We start from the raw sequence: 17,422 nt of genomic DNA on the forward strand, positions 1-17,422 counted from the left end.
TATACTGGCTCATTACACTATTAAGACTCAATGTAAGACACAATTATAAAATTTCCTTAACAACATTACATTTTTTCTTTACTATGATAAAGTGTTACACAAAAGTTCTGATGCCAAGGTATTAATATTAAAGTTTTTAGTTTCTTTACATACAACTTTGCTTGCTCTATTTTAACATATCGAGCTGGATGTGTTTTTATTTGCGAAATAATTGTCTGGTTATGTAAATGGAAATTATTGTTTGGTTATGACAAAACAATGTTATAACAAAACAATTCTGTATCTTATTATGAACGTTTTATAAAGCTCTGGATAGCATGCACGTATGTGTAACTGCAGAATTCTTAAATCATGATGTAATGCTTTATGTGTTTGTAGGTTTCAAAGTATAAATATAAATAGTATAAATACTATTTTTCCAGTCAGATGTGTGTGTGTGTGGGGGGGGTGTCATTGATAACCTCCGACCGACAATTTAACAGCATCTCACATTTAAGCCTTGATGGCTAAACACTTCTTAACATTATGTCTTCTATACAGCTAAGGTTGGTGCTTTGAAATAAATGTAAACTAACTAGTGTTATGTTGTAGCTGTGTGTAGAAACTCAAGTCAGAAACTACGACGTAACACAACATGGCCTCTACACTGTGATCTACAGCAGTGTGTAATTTCGCATCACTTTCTCCTTTAAACTTTACACCAACTCAAAAGAAATCAATTTAACATTGATAACCTCCGACCGACACCTTCCTCCCAAAACATAACACAGAATGGTCGTGAATGTCCAACATAGTGTGTCTTTTGTCTAACAGAAACTAGCAGATCTGCTCTGGACTTTTGCCATTACGCAAACAATGTGCGTAAGCTCTCGCGGGGGGCGTGGCTTCTTGGTACTTTTATTTTCCGTGCAGCTCAAAATGCGGAAGTCAAACATGAAGCTCTGAAGTTCTGACTACCTTAACGGTTGCTGTAGAGGCGAGTTTATCAGGTAAATCGAAGATATCTTAAAGCTGCAATTACAGGCATGTGTGTGACTGAATAAGATGGATTGACAACAATCGTGCATGTCAAATCAATGTTAAATTGATTTCTTTTGAGTTGGTGTAAAGTTTAAAGGAGAAAGTGATGCGAAATTACACACTGCTGTAGATCACAGTGTAGAGGCCATGTTGTGTTACGTCGTAGTTTCTGACTTGAGTTTCTACACACAGCTACAACATAACACTAGTTAGTTTACATTTATTTCAAAGCACCAACCTTAGCTGTATAGAAGACATAATGTTAAGAAGTGTTTAGCCATCAAGGCTTAAATGTGAGATGCTGTTAAATTGTCCTGACATATTTCTAATATTCATTCTACTGTTTTTAACGTTAGTGTGGTATACAGAATATAATAACAAAATTTGTCATAATAACTTAAGACTTGATAGCATATATAAAAGCTTCAAGGGATATATAAGACTACACTGGCTGTGTATGTTCCAAGTGTCTTGTGCAATATGTTTATACTTGTGTTTTCTATAATAATCTTTAACTTCTACATAATTTAATTGTGAAATTAAGTTACATATCCGTTATCCAGTATAGCTTCTATGTTTTAATTTCTCATCAGAAACATCAGTTTTTGCCAGTGGTTAAAAATCTTAAATTGAAAGTATATCACTAAAGATTTCTCTGTTTTCTAAAATATGGAAATGTACGACTTTTCTCCTGTGACATTGTAAAATGAATATCTATAAGATTTGAACCATTCATTCAACAAAATTAAGTAACTGGAGAAAATTGTCCATTTAACTGAAATTATAGAAGATCTTCTAAACTGACTTAAATAAATTTAAATATTGGTTGAACGGTCAGTTTTTTAAGCAGTAATGAGGATAGTGTGACCTGTTTAAAAATATGTGAATGTTATTTTAAAGTGGCTAACAAAATGAAGTCCCACTATTCAGTTTTTTTAGATACTCAAATTCAGCATTAAACACAGATGTTTAAACTGCATTTGCCATCTTCTTATTTCCACAGGATTTTTGTGTGAGACCCGACGTTGTAGTCTTATCCAATTAATTCACAAAACCATGTGGCCAAATCAAGGTAGGATTTCGTACATTACCAGCTTAATATGATAAAACTACTTTTAAATCTACTTTGTAATAAAGGAATTCTGAGGCATTGTCTATTTGTGCAATCTGTATCAGGTCCTCCTCCCCCTGTTGGTCCACCAAATCCTGCCTTCCCCCCTGGCTACAACCCTGCATGCCCCCCTGTTCCTCCACCCGGTGTTTTCCCCCAGGCTCCACCCCCAGCATACCCAGCTGGTCAATACCCAGCAGGGATGAACCCAGCCATGGGGCCAATTGCACCTCCAGGGGTGATGCCTTATGGAGCTCCTGGACCTCATCCTTATCCTATGGCTCCGGGTGGATATCCTGCTGTCCCTCCTGCAGGTGTTTACCCAGGTCCATACCCACACTCTCCAAAAGGAGGTCACCATAAAGGCCACCACAAAGGTCATTATCCAGGAGGGTTAAATCCCATGACTGGAGGATTGGCAGGAATGGGAATGGGGCTGGTTGGACACAAAGCCAATAAGAAGATGAAGAAAAAGATGAAGAAAGCACATAAGGGGCACAAACACGGGCACCACACACATGGCAAGGTGAGGTTGGATTTAAAGTAAGAATGTAAAGTGTAAAGTTGTGTAAAGTGGCCTATACTGCTACTAAAATACTCAAACATTTTATTTCAATACCAAAGTACCAGAGACACACACTGTCACTAAATAGCTGACATCACGGCTTGTCAGCTACAAATGACTTCACATTGAGAGATTGACATTACAGTAAGGGATATGATTGGTATTATTGTTGAAGATGAATATATTATAAAGGAATTAAGGAATATTAAGGTAAATTAAAACAAGAATGTTTCGTAACCTGAAAATTATATATATATATATATATATATATATATATATATATATATATATATATATATATATGTATGTGTGTGTGTATGTATGTATGTGTATGTATGTGTGTGTGTGTGTTATGTACACAAATTCTGTCCCATCTTTGCATTTAAAAAGTGTTAGTTTTGGTACAGCTTTTTGATTGCTTGATACCATCTACTCTCTTAATAATGGGAAGTTATTGTCAGCGTTTTACATTTAGCTTTTATTTAATTTTTGTTTAAAACAAAAAATTCTGTACCTAAACAATTTGTATGATCTTTGTTTCTGTGTTCACAGTCCTCCAGCAGCAGTAGCAGCAGCAGCAGTAGTGACTGAGGCTTCCAGCTCAATATCTAGCCTTCCCAGAAATGCTGCTTTCCAAAGGAGCAACCCAATTATTAACTATAAACACACAAAAGTAAATCTTAACTGTATTTCAGCAGAATTGCAATGTTTCGTTATACCTTGCATTGTCTCTTTATGACACTAAAATTACATGGACACAAGCTGTTGTTAATATCACATAAATCTAGTGTAAGTATTCAACTTCATTAGAATGTTGTTTTTATGATCTAAATGTACTGCAGTTTTGGCTTGAGTTTTTGTCTTAATACTAATCCATACACTACTGTCTAAATTTTGAAGTCTGTTTTGAAAGGAAATATTCTTTATTATTTATTAAAATCAGCAGTGAAGAAGTGGAGAATTCTAGGATTTGTATTGATGAAAATGGGTTATTGGTTACTGTATATGGCTACAAAAAAATCTGCATTTTTAATGCAGAATTTAATCTAATCGTATGTAAGTTCTCTGAAAGGTATAGGTTCAGTTAAACCTGCTCAATAAATAAATCTTAACGGTGCAGAAATCTTTTCCCCCTTCAGTCTGTGGTCACTCCTAGGATATTAAATTTGAGTTCACTTTGAGTTGTACTAAGCATCGTGCCCACTAGTGTTTTTTTTAATCTAATATTTTATTTTAGTTTATTGTGAACAAATACACCAACGGTGAAAAATCATGACTGTATTTTACAAAAAACTTTTTAAACATATCATCTATAATTTCCAACAACATATTTTTTTGTTTTGGCGTGTTAGACTAATGGGATTTGTTTTCATATATAATAACCATTATTTTCAATTATATCATTTTATGTAACCTGCCATGTGGCGCGATAAGATCATTCGTATGAAATTTCGTGCATTTAGGGTATCTCCGAGTCTGCTCCAGGGTGGGGGTTTGTGATTGGTGAAGGGAGGAAGTTCAGAGGTTATAATTTTGTTGTCTTTGTGTAAAGGAGTGGAGCTCGATCTCACATCACTCTTCCCTCTTCCCCGAGTCCTTTCTAAACTCTCCCCCGGGTTTCTACCCTCCCGAACCTCTCCCCTTCTACCCTTACAACCCCAACCCTCCCCCCAATCACTTAGCAGCGCACGAATCAGGTGAGTTTTAATTTGATGCCAAGTTTTTTAATCTTTGTTTTTACGACCAGAAGTAGCGGAAAGAAATCGCGCGCAGTAGCTAGCCACTGTTTATGCAGCGTGCTAACAGGCCGCATGGTGATGAGCACGCAGTCTCCGTTTAGACTGATTTGGTTAGCTTAGCTTAGTAGCGACGACGTAATAATTTCACGTCACTTTTAGAATTAATGCCCTCTATTTATCCTGTGTATTTGTTTAAGAGAGTACCAAAATACATTTTCATAAAGGCTTACCAATATTTGATAAACTACGAGTATTTCGGCGAATTAAGCTCAGTAGCTAGTTAGCTTGTGCTAAGAAGAGCAGGCATGTTCCATTCATTTTCCTACCTCAGCGAGGAACCACAATGCTAAAACTGGCTAACATACTCACTACTAGCTTTAACAAATAAAAGGTCCAACTGTAGATCAAACAGTGCCCCCAGATCAAGCTATTAAAAATTCTCTTTACATTTAATACGTTTGTATATATGTTACCTAAACTATTCAGTCGGCCTGAAAAGTGAATATTTGGTAATTGATCGTACTATAAACTTGTTTCAAATATAACGATGAGGGCGTTGTTAGCATATGCCCTATGTTTTTCATATTGCTTTTAGATGGATTCAGTGCTTAATCAGTTTCCTCAGGACAGATGACTTGCATACATCAAACAGAACAGCCCTTTGCCCCCTCCCCACCAAATCATAGTCGGAATACACACACGTTAAAGTTTGTTCCAAATTAAAATCGTGTTTACTGTGTTGGATAATATTATACGTTTGACACATCAAGTACGTCGGTTGTATCTATACAAGTTTGCCCGAATTATAGTTATTTGATTACAAAAATATAGTATCAGGGTGATGTAGTAAGATGACTCGGTGGATAAATGGTATTCAGAGACCCTTAAACGGTGTGTTTTATGTATTGTTTACATTTTAATCTGTGACCTTGCAACATTATGTCTGTATGCAGCAAGGCTAAAGAGAAAGAGAAAAGAAGTTTCTGTGAATTCCTAATTGGTTATACAATACTGTCAGCCGAATGTAGACAGTAAATGCTTGCCTGAATGATGGAGATTGGTAGAATTCATCTCATTTGCAATGTCTTAGGATGATGTCGAAAGGCCACTTTACATAGTTTTTCTCTCATTAACTGAATCATAATGTTTATTTCCATATTATATGGGTATAATGATGTATATTTTTGTCTATATCTCTTAGATCCATCTCAGTGATCAAAGACCGCGGTTCTGTACTGAAGGTTACAGTTGCAGTTATGGACTCCGGTGTGATTGAAGGCGGGCTCAATGTCACCCTTACCATTAGGTTGCTCATGCATGGGAAGGTGAGGTCACTACTTGTGTGGAAATTTTAATGGTAATATGTGTGTGGTTTTTGTTATTATAATTATGCAAACAGTCCTTTGCTAGGTATTTAGTAACCACAAGAGCTTGTATTGGATGATTAAAGGTATTGGCTAATTGATGGGAGCTTGTATAAAAAAAAAAAAAAAAAAATCTATCTATCTATCTATCTATCTATCTATCTATCTATCTATCTATCTATCTATCTATCTCTCTCTCTCTCTCTCTCTCTCTCTCTCTCTCTCTCTCTCTCTCTCTCTCTCTCTATATATATATATATATATATATATATATATATATATATATATATATATATATATATATATATATATATATATATATATATATGACTTTATTGGCTCTTCTTCCAGCAGGACTGTAATTACTTCTAGTCTAAGTGTAAATCAGTGTTTGATGTGATGTGCTTAAAAGTTGGTATTTGCAAAGAACAAATTAATTCTAGTAAATCAGCAGTTATATCCATTGTAACTTCATAGTTATGGAAATTTCTCCCTGCTTTCTCTTGACACACCAGCTGGTTTGTTACATAGCACCATCTGGGAAGTAGTCAGTTGAAACTGGTTGGGAAAGGGCAGGCACTTTAAAAAAAATTACTTGGCATGTGATTGGATTAACCATCTGTCTATCACAGTATAACACAGGCAAAGCTTTAAACCATATCATCAATGGAGTTTAGTAACTTAGTAAAATTCACTTTTGCAGGGGCCAGCAGGGAGAAAAGCAAAAATCTTGGGGAATCCTTCTCTTTGTGATAATTATTCCCTAATATCTCTAAATGATGAGAGCAGCTTAAAAGATAAAAGATTTGCATTTTATCACTGTCACATACTTGGAAAATTAACAGCCAGGAGGCATCTCATGGCATTTGTCATTGGTCAATCTGGCACTCAGAAGATCATCATCACCACACACTTCACACATTGAGTTGAACAGCAGCCTTTCAAACAGCTGAGAGGCCAAGAAGCAATTATAATTGAATCCATTTAGTGGCCATAAGAATACCTATCTTCTGAGGAAGATGCACTTATAAATAACTATATCCTAGTGGGGTAAAATCATATTGTATCTATAATTGAGTGTTTGTAGCTAATCAAGCTTTTTTTCCTCTTTTTTCTGTTTTAGGAAGTTGGAAGCATTATCGGGAAGGTAAACTGTTAAAAAATTGTCTTTTATTACTTAAACATCAGCCTGTTTTCAAGTGATACTGAATTTGACTTTTTAATCTCTGCCAATAGAAAGGTGAATCTGTGAAAAAGATGAGAGAAGAGGTGAGGTCTTTGATCTCTGTTTTGCTGTAATTATGGTACATGTCAACAGCATGTCATGTTATCAATTCTATCAGGCTGCAAATTCAGATTTTAGAGCTCTCTTTTTTGACGGAGGGTTTTAAACCCTTTGACAAATGGACCTCTTGAAGTGTTTTGCTTTTATGTTTGTAGAGTGGGGCTCGCATCAACATCTCCGAGGGCAATTGTCCTGAGAGGATTATTACTTTGGCAGGTCCAACCACTGCCATCTTTAAGGCATTTTCCATGATCATTGAGAAGTTGGAAGAGGTAGGTGTTGAGTTTGCAGTGACCAGCCCATCAACAAATTGACGTAACTTAACTCTATATATTTTTTCCAGGATATAAGCAGCTCGATGTCAAACAGCACAGCTACCAGCAAGCCCCCAGTGACTCTGCGCATTGTGGTACCTGCTAGCCAGTGTGGCTCCCTCATTGGGAAAGGTGGCTGCAAGATCAAGGAAATTCGAGAGGTGTGATTATTTAACTATATGCAGCACAAATCCTAAAAAGCAAAGGAGTTTTCTTCAGCATTAGCTATTATCTTTTTTTTCTATAACTGAGCCCAGATGATGATGGATAGTAAGTCTAGATTGATCTATTTTTTCTCAACTTGTGTGTTGCAGTCAACTGGTGCTCAGGTACAAGTGGCAGGAGATATGCTACCAAACTCCACAGAGCGTGCCATTACCATAGCTGGCACTCCCCAGTCAATAATTGAGTGTGTAAAACAGATCTGTGTGGTCATGCTTGAGGTAAGTGGACTCTGGAAGCAGTGAAGCAAATGAAGTTGCAGCTGTTACAGTGTATGTGAATTATGTATTTTAAAATGGTGTTTTCTCTGGGCTTTTACCTGCTGTGTGGCGATAGATAAAATATGTTTTAAAGTAGATTTGATAAGACTGTGGATAATACTTAATTATTTACTTTATAAGGCATCGTAAAAGTTATCATAGATATTAATGTATTAATACATACTTTGTCTTCTGTACAGTCTCCCCCTAAGGGGGTCACTATCCCCTACCGACCCAAGCCTTCAGGATCACCTGTCATTTTTGCAGGCGGACAGGTATAAATGACACATCAGATGGACACAAGATTTCTCTTGGGATGCAACCATTCCCTTAATTATTTGTCAGTTTGTTTTCTGTTGTTGTGAGATCCATATTTAATGATAAGCTTAAAACGTCACGACTTGCCTAGAATCTATAGTTGTTCAAGTTTAGAAAATGGTTACTCAATGGTTGAAACATGAACAACTGCAGGACAGTTAACATAAAATTTGTTTCCTCTGGGGCTTTTTTAGTTGCATTTTTTTTTCCTTTGAGTTTGTTTCATGGTGTTAGGCTTTAAGTTTAAGAAATAAAGTGGCCTGTTTTTCTCTAATGTTGGACTGAACCTAAATGCTTTCTAGTTCTTGTTTCTTAACATCACAGGGTCTTTTATCTTACTAAATACTTTTATTCTTGGGGGGGAGGGGGACCGTTCCTTTTTGGTTTTTCCTTGATTCTGCTTTTATGTCACTAAGAATTTCTCTGTTTCCAGAAATGTGGAGATTTTGGACAAGACATCAGTGTAGTGTAGTTATGCTGCATATAAATTCAGTTAAAGCTCTGATGTGCTGCAGTCTCTAAGAGATATTGAAAAGATCAAGAGGGATGTAGTTGGAGTTGCCCATCAAAATCGGATGTGAGGCCTTTGAAAGCTTTGTTTTCGTATGTTTCAGGCATATGCTGTACAAGGACAGCACGCGATTCCACAGCCAGATGTAAGTGCAGTAGACATTTTTACATGACCCTCTCGACCACCACCACCTCTCCCACCCTTAATAGAAACTGTCCTCCAAAATGTTCAGCCGACCACATCAAGTTTTGCAGCCTGTAACTGTTGCTGAACTTGCCCCCACCCTTAGCTACAATAATGAAGTTATTTGTTTTAACCCTTTAGAGATCATTGTCGCATTATTTCATATTTGTGTAGTTTGTTGTTGACCGACAGTCAGTTGTTAATCAAATTAACATCTGTTGTTTGTGTTTGTCCAGACTCTCCACTGTACCATGAATAATAAACTACCCCTGCTGCTCTCTGTCTCTCTCTTCCACTCTCTCTCTTTCCCCTTTGTGCAGCCTTGTTTCACGTGTCATTCATTAGTCTGTCCTAGATAAACACATTGTTCTCTTTTTCCCTTTGTTACTTTGTGCACTGGCCACTTGTTGCTTAATTAAAAATGAATTTCCTCTTTTTTTTGTTTTTAAATGAGCTCCATCAGGAGCATTGGATGTGATAGACCATATAGGATTAGTCTTACCTGCCACTGCTGGTATCAGAGCAGGGAACTACCAATCAGAAACATAATGCAACGGTTATGTTGCATCATGTATCTTTTTAAAGCTCTGAAGCTGTGTGATTGAAGTTTCTGTAAATAATTTTGTGTATTAAATCAGAAATTCCCTTATAATGGAGATATAATAATGCAATTTCCTGTAGCTGTAGTGGTAATTTTAACTTGTAACCTTTTCAATAAATTTTTTTGGTGTTGGTTAGGAAAGCTGTGTAGTGAGAAAGCTTTACCCAGACAAGCAGCCTGCACTTAAGAGGATTACCTGTTGGGTACCCCACATAGACAAGCCATAAAACACACTGACCATCAGACACCAGTGATCGGTGTTGATTTTTGTGTGAAGATAAGAGATGCACACACCACAAAACTGAGTGCCAAATCATTCTGGTTTTTGTAGCTGTCTGTACTGACCGCAAATTTTATTTCTGTTTTTTCCCTCTTCCTGTGTTTTCAATTTCCTCCATTTCTTTCCCTGCCTCTTCCTCTCACTCTCACAGTCTTCCTCTGCTGCTATTTCTCCACAGCTCACCAAGCTTCACCAGCTGGCTATGCAGCAGAGCCCTTTTCCCATTGCACCAAGCAACCAGGGATTCACTGGTATGCAGCACAACAAGGCCCATGGGCTTTCACTGCAACAGTTTAACTGGTCAGGCTCAGATTTTTTTTAAATTCTCCGACTACACACATAAAATTTTAACACATTCAGAGTACTTGTGAACGTGCAGTTTCGCAGCAGAAATCAAGGTGGTGACAACTGAAAGATGAACACTTGGATCTAGCTGACACTCACCCCACAAATTACACTGTTTGTAAAATTGTTTTGATTATTTTTCTTCTTATTTGTCTTTTTTTTTTTTTATCATTTCTATGACATAAAAACCTCCAGTGTTGCACCTTCCTGTAGATATTTGATGCAAATTAATTTATGTATGTTATCTTTCTGCAAAGTGGCTTTGTTGTTAATTGAATGTATTTTTTCCCATTTTCTCTGTTAGGGATAGATGCTTCTGCTCAAACCAGTTCTCATGAGATGACCATTCCAAATGATGTAAGTGTTAAATAAAACTGGTTTTAACTAGGTTACGGCATGCTTATTAACTGACGCATTAGTGCCATTTCCAGTTAGCTGCATGTGGGTCACATTTCACAATGGAGTCAGTCCCGTGGATGTAGAGATTGCGACTTCCTACTTTACAATGTGGTTGACTGTTCTAATTTTTGTAATTTTAGTCTTTTCAGTGTACCTAAAACGTTATTTTTGCCTTTTACGTGATATTACCAGACCTGTTGCAGTTACATTCAATTATCACTTTTATCTGCGGTCCAGTAGACAAAGTGGCTTTCCAAATAATATTATACTCTAAGTGGTACATGAATTACATTACCTTTATAACCTATGTGGGTGTTTAATGTCTGACGGAATATATTTTTCCCTCTTTAAAACTAAGATCCCTTGCTAATTCTATATCTTATCTTCATCGGTAGGTACTGAGTACTAAGTCGTTCCGAGAGTGTTGTTGTAAAATTCAGTCACAGTGCTTTGTCAGTTCACAGTGCTTTTTGTTTTGTCCAAAGACAGGACAAAAGTCTGAGCGCAAATTAACGTATCATAGATGGCTGCACCTCAGGTTTAAGTTTCAGTCTGGACTGTTTTTGATCTGATATGTTGCTGACCAGGTGTGACTCCGAATAGTTACCTAAGATTGTCTTATTGTCGTTTTCTGAAAGTAAGGTCTTTTTTTCAGTTTATACTTTCCTATTTTTTTTTTACTGTTGTTAATTACATTTCACCATTCTCACCAACTGTTGAGAGCAAAACAGAAGGTGATCAGGTTACCATGTTAGCAGGCACAGGTAACAGGAGGTGATGCTAATAAGATAGTGTTCCAACGTATGACAAGCCTTGACTGTTTTTTTAAGTCCGCTGTCAAGCTGTAGAATAAGCTTTGTAAAGTCTAATTTCCTTAAGCGATGACATTTGAAGTGGTGTTGACTGATTTGTGAGAGGCCGCCATAGCTGATCTTGAGATAACTCTGCCACAATGTGGTGTGTGTTCACAAATGATATTCCAGGCATTCTAACCAAAGCGAGTTTCCAGTGACAACTTTATGCCTATGACATTTTAATGGAAATCATGACATTGTCTTAAGAGGGTATGCACTAACCCCATGACAATACACAATGATTTATGAGAAGCAAATTTTATGTTTTGGTTGTAGTTTTTAGTTTAACTTTCCCATTCTTCTTCACTACAGCTTATTGGATGCATCATTGGCCGCCAGGGAGCCAAGATCAACGAGATCAGACAAATGTCTGGTGCCCAGATCAAGATTGCAAACCCAGTGGATGGATCAACTGACCGCCAGGTTACCATCACAGGCTCACCTGCCAGCATCAGTCTGGCGGAGTACCTCATCAATGCCAGGTGAGATAATCAAAAAGAGCGCAAGAAAATCAGAGGGTAGCTTTTGCTGTTTTATTTTTTGTCTGATTTTAAGCTGTTTGTCTGTGCCAGAGGAATTTAAGTGACATATTATTCTTTAAATGTGAAAAGAAAATAGGAATTCTAGATTTTAACACTGCTGTATGATGCTGTTGTGCTGGATCAAATTTTTCTTAAAATCACAAAACGGCAGTAAAATGAAATATTTTCTGTTCCTTATTGGCATCAAACAGATAGCTTTTCTCCAAGCTGCTCCTGCGTCTAGTTCTGATTCATTTTCAGATACAGATATTTTCTGTGAAGGTTTTTTTTTTTTTTTTTTTGGTTAAAGTTTTGCTAATCATCTTGGAGTTGTTTTGCTAGCTCTGTATTTGTGTTAATTCACTTTTCTGCCCTTTGCTCCCACATTGATCCATCACTACAGATTAAATCCTTTTTCTTTAATTTTTATTTATATCTTAATGAAAACTTATTGCCTTTTAGTCATACCCCTAAGTGATTTTTATCCCCCACACCTGACCCCAACCCTCCTCCTACCCCTAACCTCCCCCCACCCATTGCTCACCAGCCTGCCCTGTGACCCATCCCGACTGTGTTGTCCCTCTCTCCTTGTCTCTCTTTCTACAGTGTAGAGTCCTCTAAACCTCCTCCCTCCTCCTCCTCCTCCTTGAACCCTGAACAGACCAGCTTGTGCCCTCCCTCCACCTCTACTACTACTACTACCACTACTACTACTACTACTACTACCACCACCTCCTCTGCTGCTACCTCCTCCTTCCCCTCCTCTTCTTCTTCCTCTTCCTCCTGTGTGGTGCCCCCCACAGCCTCCATCCCTCTGTCCTTGTTGGCTCCAGGGCCGCCTCCTCCTTCTTCTTCCTCCTCCTCTTCTTCCTCCTCCACTGATTCCCTGCTCCCCAGCTCTCCTGCCTGTGTGTCGAGTCTCCTCAGTCTCAAGCCCCTGCCTCTCCTGGCCCTCCATGTTGTCAGCGGGGCGAGTAACACCCCTCACTCAATCCCCACTGAGCCCAAAGTCGCCCCCGAGCTGGGCTCCAAGTCTAAAAGACGAAGGCTCTCCCCTTACTAATGAAGGAAACATAAGTCATCTACTACTAAAGTGCGGACAAAGCTCTTTGTTGTCTGTACCTGCACTTGCTTTTGTATCAGGCTGTGCCATGCCTCGCTTATGAAAGAAAGCAGCCCCTCGTTTCAAAATCAGAGATGGTTGATGCCATATTTATAAAATGTAGCTTGATTTTACCTATCTTAAAGAAATGACATGTTGAGTGCATTATATTTTTAAATGACTTGAACTTAGCATGGACAGGGAATAATTTCACTAATTTATTGAAGTGTTTTTCAGTTTGTGTAAGCTCTGCTCAGGTAGCAGCTCTCTTTAAGATGTCACTTTGTATTTAATCAGTTTGTTTGTAGCTAATTTTAAGTGACTGTTGTTGGCTGACATAGTGGAGTGTAATAACTTTTCTTTTGAGCTAATGTAAGAAATGTACAACTTTAATTCAAGGTTTATCTACCCTCAGGTATCAAAACCACCAAATCATTCTCTGAGTCATGCTAATTTTAAGAATACAAGAACACCCACTGGCTTCAGCATAAAACAAGTCCATTAAGAAACAATTAAATAATGAAATGCTTTGTGTTTAATTATTGTATGTGATCACATTCTTAAAACATGCACAAAGAAAATAAGTCTGAATATTAAAGTGCTGCTTAGCCCACCATAAAAATTGCAAACTGGAGTGAAACGTTTAACTCTGATTAAAGATTACAAAAACAAAACCTGCTTCTCACTTGTAGGGATGGGAATTTAGGGCCAGTTCCAAAGTTTCCAAAGCATCAATATCGTACACCTCTAAATTTGTCAGTTCTGCTGTCAATGCTGGTAGTTACAGGAAAAAATAGTACCTGTTGTAAATTAACAATGTCATACACAGGTCTCAAGAATGTACTGAATGTAAGACTCAGAGATCATACTTTTTAAACACTGGCGCACCACAAATTCCTTGTTCACACACATTGAAAAGCAAAAAAAAAAAAAAACTCAACATAAAGTTGCACAGTAGTGAAACATCACCAGTCTTGCCAACTCTGCACTTGAGCGAGATCTCTGCTCTGTAGCAGAATTAGGCCTTTCAGCTCTGCCCCGCTGCCCAGTGAAAGCTAGCTGTGCTTATGGGCCTGCTCCAAGTTCAAGTCATTATTATCAAGTTTTAAAAATTAACACATCCTGTCATTTTTAACTTTGAGACATAATATCTGTAAATACTGCTTAAATTATTGCAAAATACGTTGATTGGTATTTTTTGGTTGAGTGGTTATTTATTTTATCAGAGCTGAAAAGCAGGCTGGGAAAGTTCTTAGAGACAGAGTTGATATGTGTTCCTAATGGGTCACTTTTTACAAAATATTCCAGATCTGTTTCTGAAAACAGAAGAACAATGTCACAAGAGCAAAAAAAAAAAAAGAAAGAACAATTCTTTGAGTTTTGAAGATCAAAACAATTTGGGATTGTAAAGCTGCTTGCTAACCTACTTTTATAATTGGGCTTGTATTTTATCTACATTGTATGGAGTTGACATAAGTACTAAAAACTAGTATAATGTACTTCTTCTTAGAAAGTTGGATTAAGAGAATTTAAGGGAACTCATAAAGATCTGGATCCATAAGAAACCTTAAAGACAATATTTTATCTTTTTCTTTTTTTTAAATATTTTGTCAGTTCCCATCCCTATAAGTTCCAGGCAAACAGCAGAGATGGCAGGAAGTTAGTTTTTTTTTTATAGTGTTACATGACACCAAAATGCAAAACCATCTACTGGCTATGGTTTATTGTTTTAGTTAACAAAAAGGCAAGCGTTTACTTCACCTGTTTAAAATTTGCATATTTATGGCCTGTCTTTAAGGTATTTATTTTATTTTCTGAAAGTTAAAGGCCCGCTAAGAATGATAAACTAAATAAATTAAAGTAAGGCAGCAAATGAAAAATGCTTTATTTGTTGCAGTCCTACTTGAAATAAAAGCCAGACCTGGTGTTTGCTCCAGATTGCAGTGTTTATGCAAAGCTGAGTTTCACAATTACCTTTAAACATGAGTGGTATGCCGCCTCTAGTCCAGTGTGTGGCTATTTAACACATCCCCATATCTAAAGCCAGTAAATATCAGCTTTGACGAGTTCTTGGTTTTTAAGAATTTCTCTCTTGCTGTAGATGTCCCCAAACTGGATATCTGTTTATATCAGAGCATAATTTTCCTGGTTAATAAATTCAGATTACACTCTTGTATAGACGTTTATTATAAATATTAAATGTACAGTAATTGATATTGACATTTATCTTTTCTGTCTGATTGCATGCCTTCCTTTCTCTTTTTTCTTGGTCTCTGGATGTCTCTGTCTGTTTCTCCAGGCTTTCCTCTGAGGCCACAGGATTGGCAGCCAACTGATAAGACACAGCATCTGCACTAAATCACACTTTTATATCATCGGCTACCATAAAGCAGTCAATGCAACCATCCAACTTCAGAGTTTATATATCATGCTGCCTCTTCCTCATTTCGGACGCCACTAATTTGATCTGCAGAGGTCATTATTTATTTTCTTTTGTTTTGGTTTTAGTCAAAAGAAGAAAACAGGCTTTTAATTCCCTTTTTGAGTCAAGTTGGAAATTTTAATGATTTGTTATAAGAGTTTTTTTTTTGTTTTGTTTTGTTTTTGTTTTTTTTTAGATGGATCTCTCTCTTTTCCCTTCTTATTTCTTTGCCATGACAGAGGAATAGAGTTGGAAAACTCCAATTAGGCAAATAGATTTAGTTCTGTACAGCCAAGTTTTTTTCTTTAAAAAGGAAAAAATAAAAAAAATATATATTAAAAACATAAGAATAGAGTGACTGTTTTGTTCTGTTTGTAAACTTTTTTTTCTTCTCCCAGTTTCATAAATCATTCTGTCCATTTCATGTCCAAATTTACTTTAAGCAAACTGCACCCTCTTCCAGCTCCACCTCTTCAACTGAAGTGTTTGTAATCTGGATTACACCTGTGTCACTGACAAGAATAAGTAGCTGTACATGCACTGTCACTGAATATTATTATGACAAAGGTTCTAACACTCAAATGAATTTATTTAGATAATTTGAAATGTGTATTACAAGGCATGTCACTTTTTCCTGTCCTCTACATGTCATTTTGGTCCCCCCTCCCATGTGTTGATATTTGGGGGTTTTGGGCTTGGCTCTAGGGATCAGAAGCAGAGGGTTGTCCTCGCTTTTTTTGTATAGACTGATATATACTAAAGGAAAAAAAAAAAAAAAAAGTTGGAATATTTGTTTTAAAATGGAGAAATTATTATAAATTTTTTTTTAAAAAACTACCAAAGGGGGACTAACTCCTGGACACTGATTTGTCTCATAAATGTAATGAGACTGAGAAGTGAGACCACGGATGCTCTGGAACTAGACAAAGAAAAGTTTGTGAGTTAACACTAGATTCCTGCTCTTTGCTTTGCTCAAGTCAGAACTTATTTTATTTTTTATTTGCAGGAAATAAAGGAACTTTTGTGCACGTTTTTGGAGACTGTAGACCTGGGTGCCACAACATTGTTTAATAAAAATGCAGAAATAAAAGATGTGAAATGCTCAAACCACAAATCCGCTCGAGAATTTTTTTTTTGCCAAATCTTAAAAGTATATTAAAAGACGTTAAGAGTATGCAAGTTTTAATTTTATTTTTTACTGTTTCTTAAATATATTTTTTGTACAATTAGAATAATGCAGTATAAAATGCAACATGTCAATTCAGAAGCGAGTTGTTTCAACAAGCATCATTACAAACATGTACCTCCAAAATCAAGACACTAGAGGGCAGTAGTTTTGCTTTTTGGCAACATTTTACCCTGAAGGAGGATGTTTTAGCTTCAAATCTTGGGGCGCAAATAGTCTTAATATACATTACAATTGTCAGTTAAAAATATAAACACCTGACTTGACAAAATTAAACAAAAAAATGCATTATATAGTTTTTTTTTTAAGCTTATTGAGTGACCTGTTTGCAACTAGATGTTATATGCTGTTACATAGAAAACTTAAGCAGATAATGTCAAAGGGCACAAATGCATAAGCACCAGAGTTCTACTTATTATGTTTGTCATGATGGTGTTCTCACACATGAAGAGAAAATTATCATTAGCAAGAGGACATCCCAATGAATGAGGGCAGTGCCAGTGCAAACATCTGAGCAACAATGAGTTTGTAAAGCTCCGTTATCTTAGTTTATATTAAATGCTGAGAAAATAGTATTTTTAAGACTTAAGTTGTGTCCACAATTTTGAAAATATTTTGCCAGAATTTAATAAGTTGATTTTAATATGCCTTTGCCAAAAATTTGTGGGGGGGAAAAAAAATTGAATCCACAGCAGAAGTTTGAAAGGGGATATTTAACTTAGACTGGCACACGAAACCTTTGGCCACTGTTCTCTTATGGATGGCTTTAATATTTCCTTTTGACTGGTCACAAAAAATTATTTGATTAAAAAAATATCCA

At 36.6% G+C, this 17,422-nt stretch overlaps 2 protein-coding genes across 8 annotated transcripts; both read left to right on the forward strand.

The window, feature by feature from the left end:
- Nucleotides 1-886: 886 nt before the first annotated feature.
- Nucleotides 887-3,592, forward strand: prr13 (proline rich 13). The gene is made up of 4 exons (XM_041979854.1): nucleotides 887-989; nucleotides 2,024-2,092; nucleotides 2,197-2,657; nucleotides 3,249-3,592. Exons 2-4 carry the CDS (start codon nucleotides 2,077-2,079, stop codon nucleotides 3,285-3,287), a joined length of 516 nt encoding a protein of 171 aa, XP_041835788.1. The 5' UTR covers nucleotides 887-989; nucleotides 2,024-2,076; the 3' UTR covers nucleotides 3,288-3,592.
- A 600-nt stretch (nucleotides 3,593-4,192) lies between these two features.
- On the forward strand, nucleotides 4,193-16,873 carry LOC121636377 (poly(rC)-binding protein 2). 7 transcript variants are annotated; one of them, XM_041979846.1, is made up of 13 exons: nucleotides 4,193-4,393; nucleotides 5,637-5,760; nucleotides 6,923-6,946; nucleotides 7,036-7,068; nucleotides 7,240-7,356; nucleotides 7,428-7,559; nucleotides 7,713-7,841; nucleotides 8,081-8,155; nucleotides 8,813-8,854; nucleotides 9,925-10,024; nucleotides 10,423-10,475; nucleotides 11,684-11,853; nucleotides 12,499-15,349. In XM_041979846.1, the coding sequence occupies exons 2-13, from the start codon at nucleotides 5,692-5,694 to the stop codon at nucleotides 12,953-12,955; spliced, it is 1,401 nt and encodes a 466-aa protein (XP_041835780.1). In that variant the 5' UTR covers nucleotides 4,193-4,393; nucleotides 5,637-5,691; the 3' UTR covers nucleotides 12,956-15,349. The 7 variants fall into 7 exon arrangements, with proteins under 7 accessions (XP_041835780.1, XP_041835781.1, XP_041835783.1 ...); XM_041979847.1 differs by having other exon boundaries at nucleotides 4,194-4,393; nucleotides 9,952-10,024; XM_041979851.1 differs by having other exon boundaries at nucleotides 4,204-4,393; nucleotides 12,440-12,523.
- The last annotated feature ends 549 nt before the right edge of the window (nucleotides 16,874-17,422 follow it).

This window comes from Melanotaenia boesemani, chromosome 3 (assembly GCF_017639745.1).
Source record: "Melanotaenia boesemani isolate fMelBoe1 chromosome 3, fMelBoe1.pri, whole genome shotgun sequence".
NCBI lineage: Eukaryota > Metazoa > Chordata > Actinopteri > Atheriniformes > Melanotaeniidae > Melanotaenia > Melanotaenia boesemani.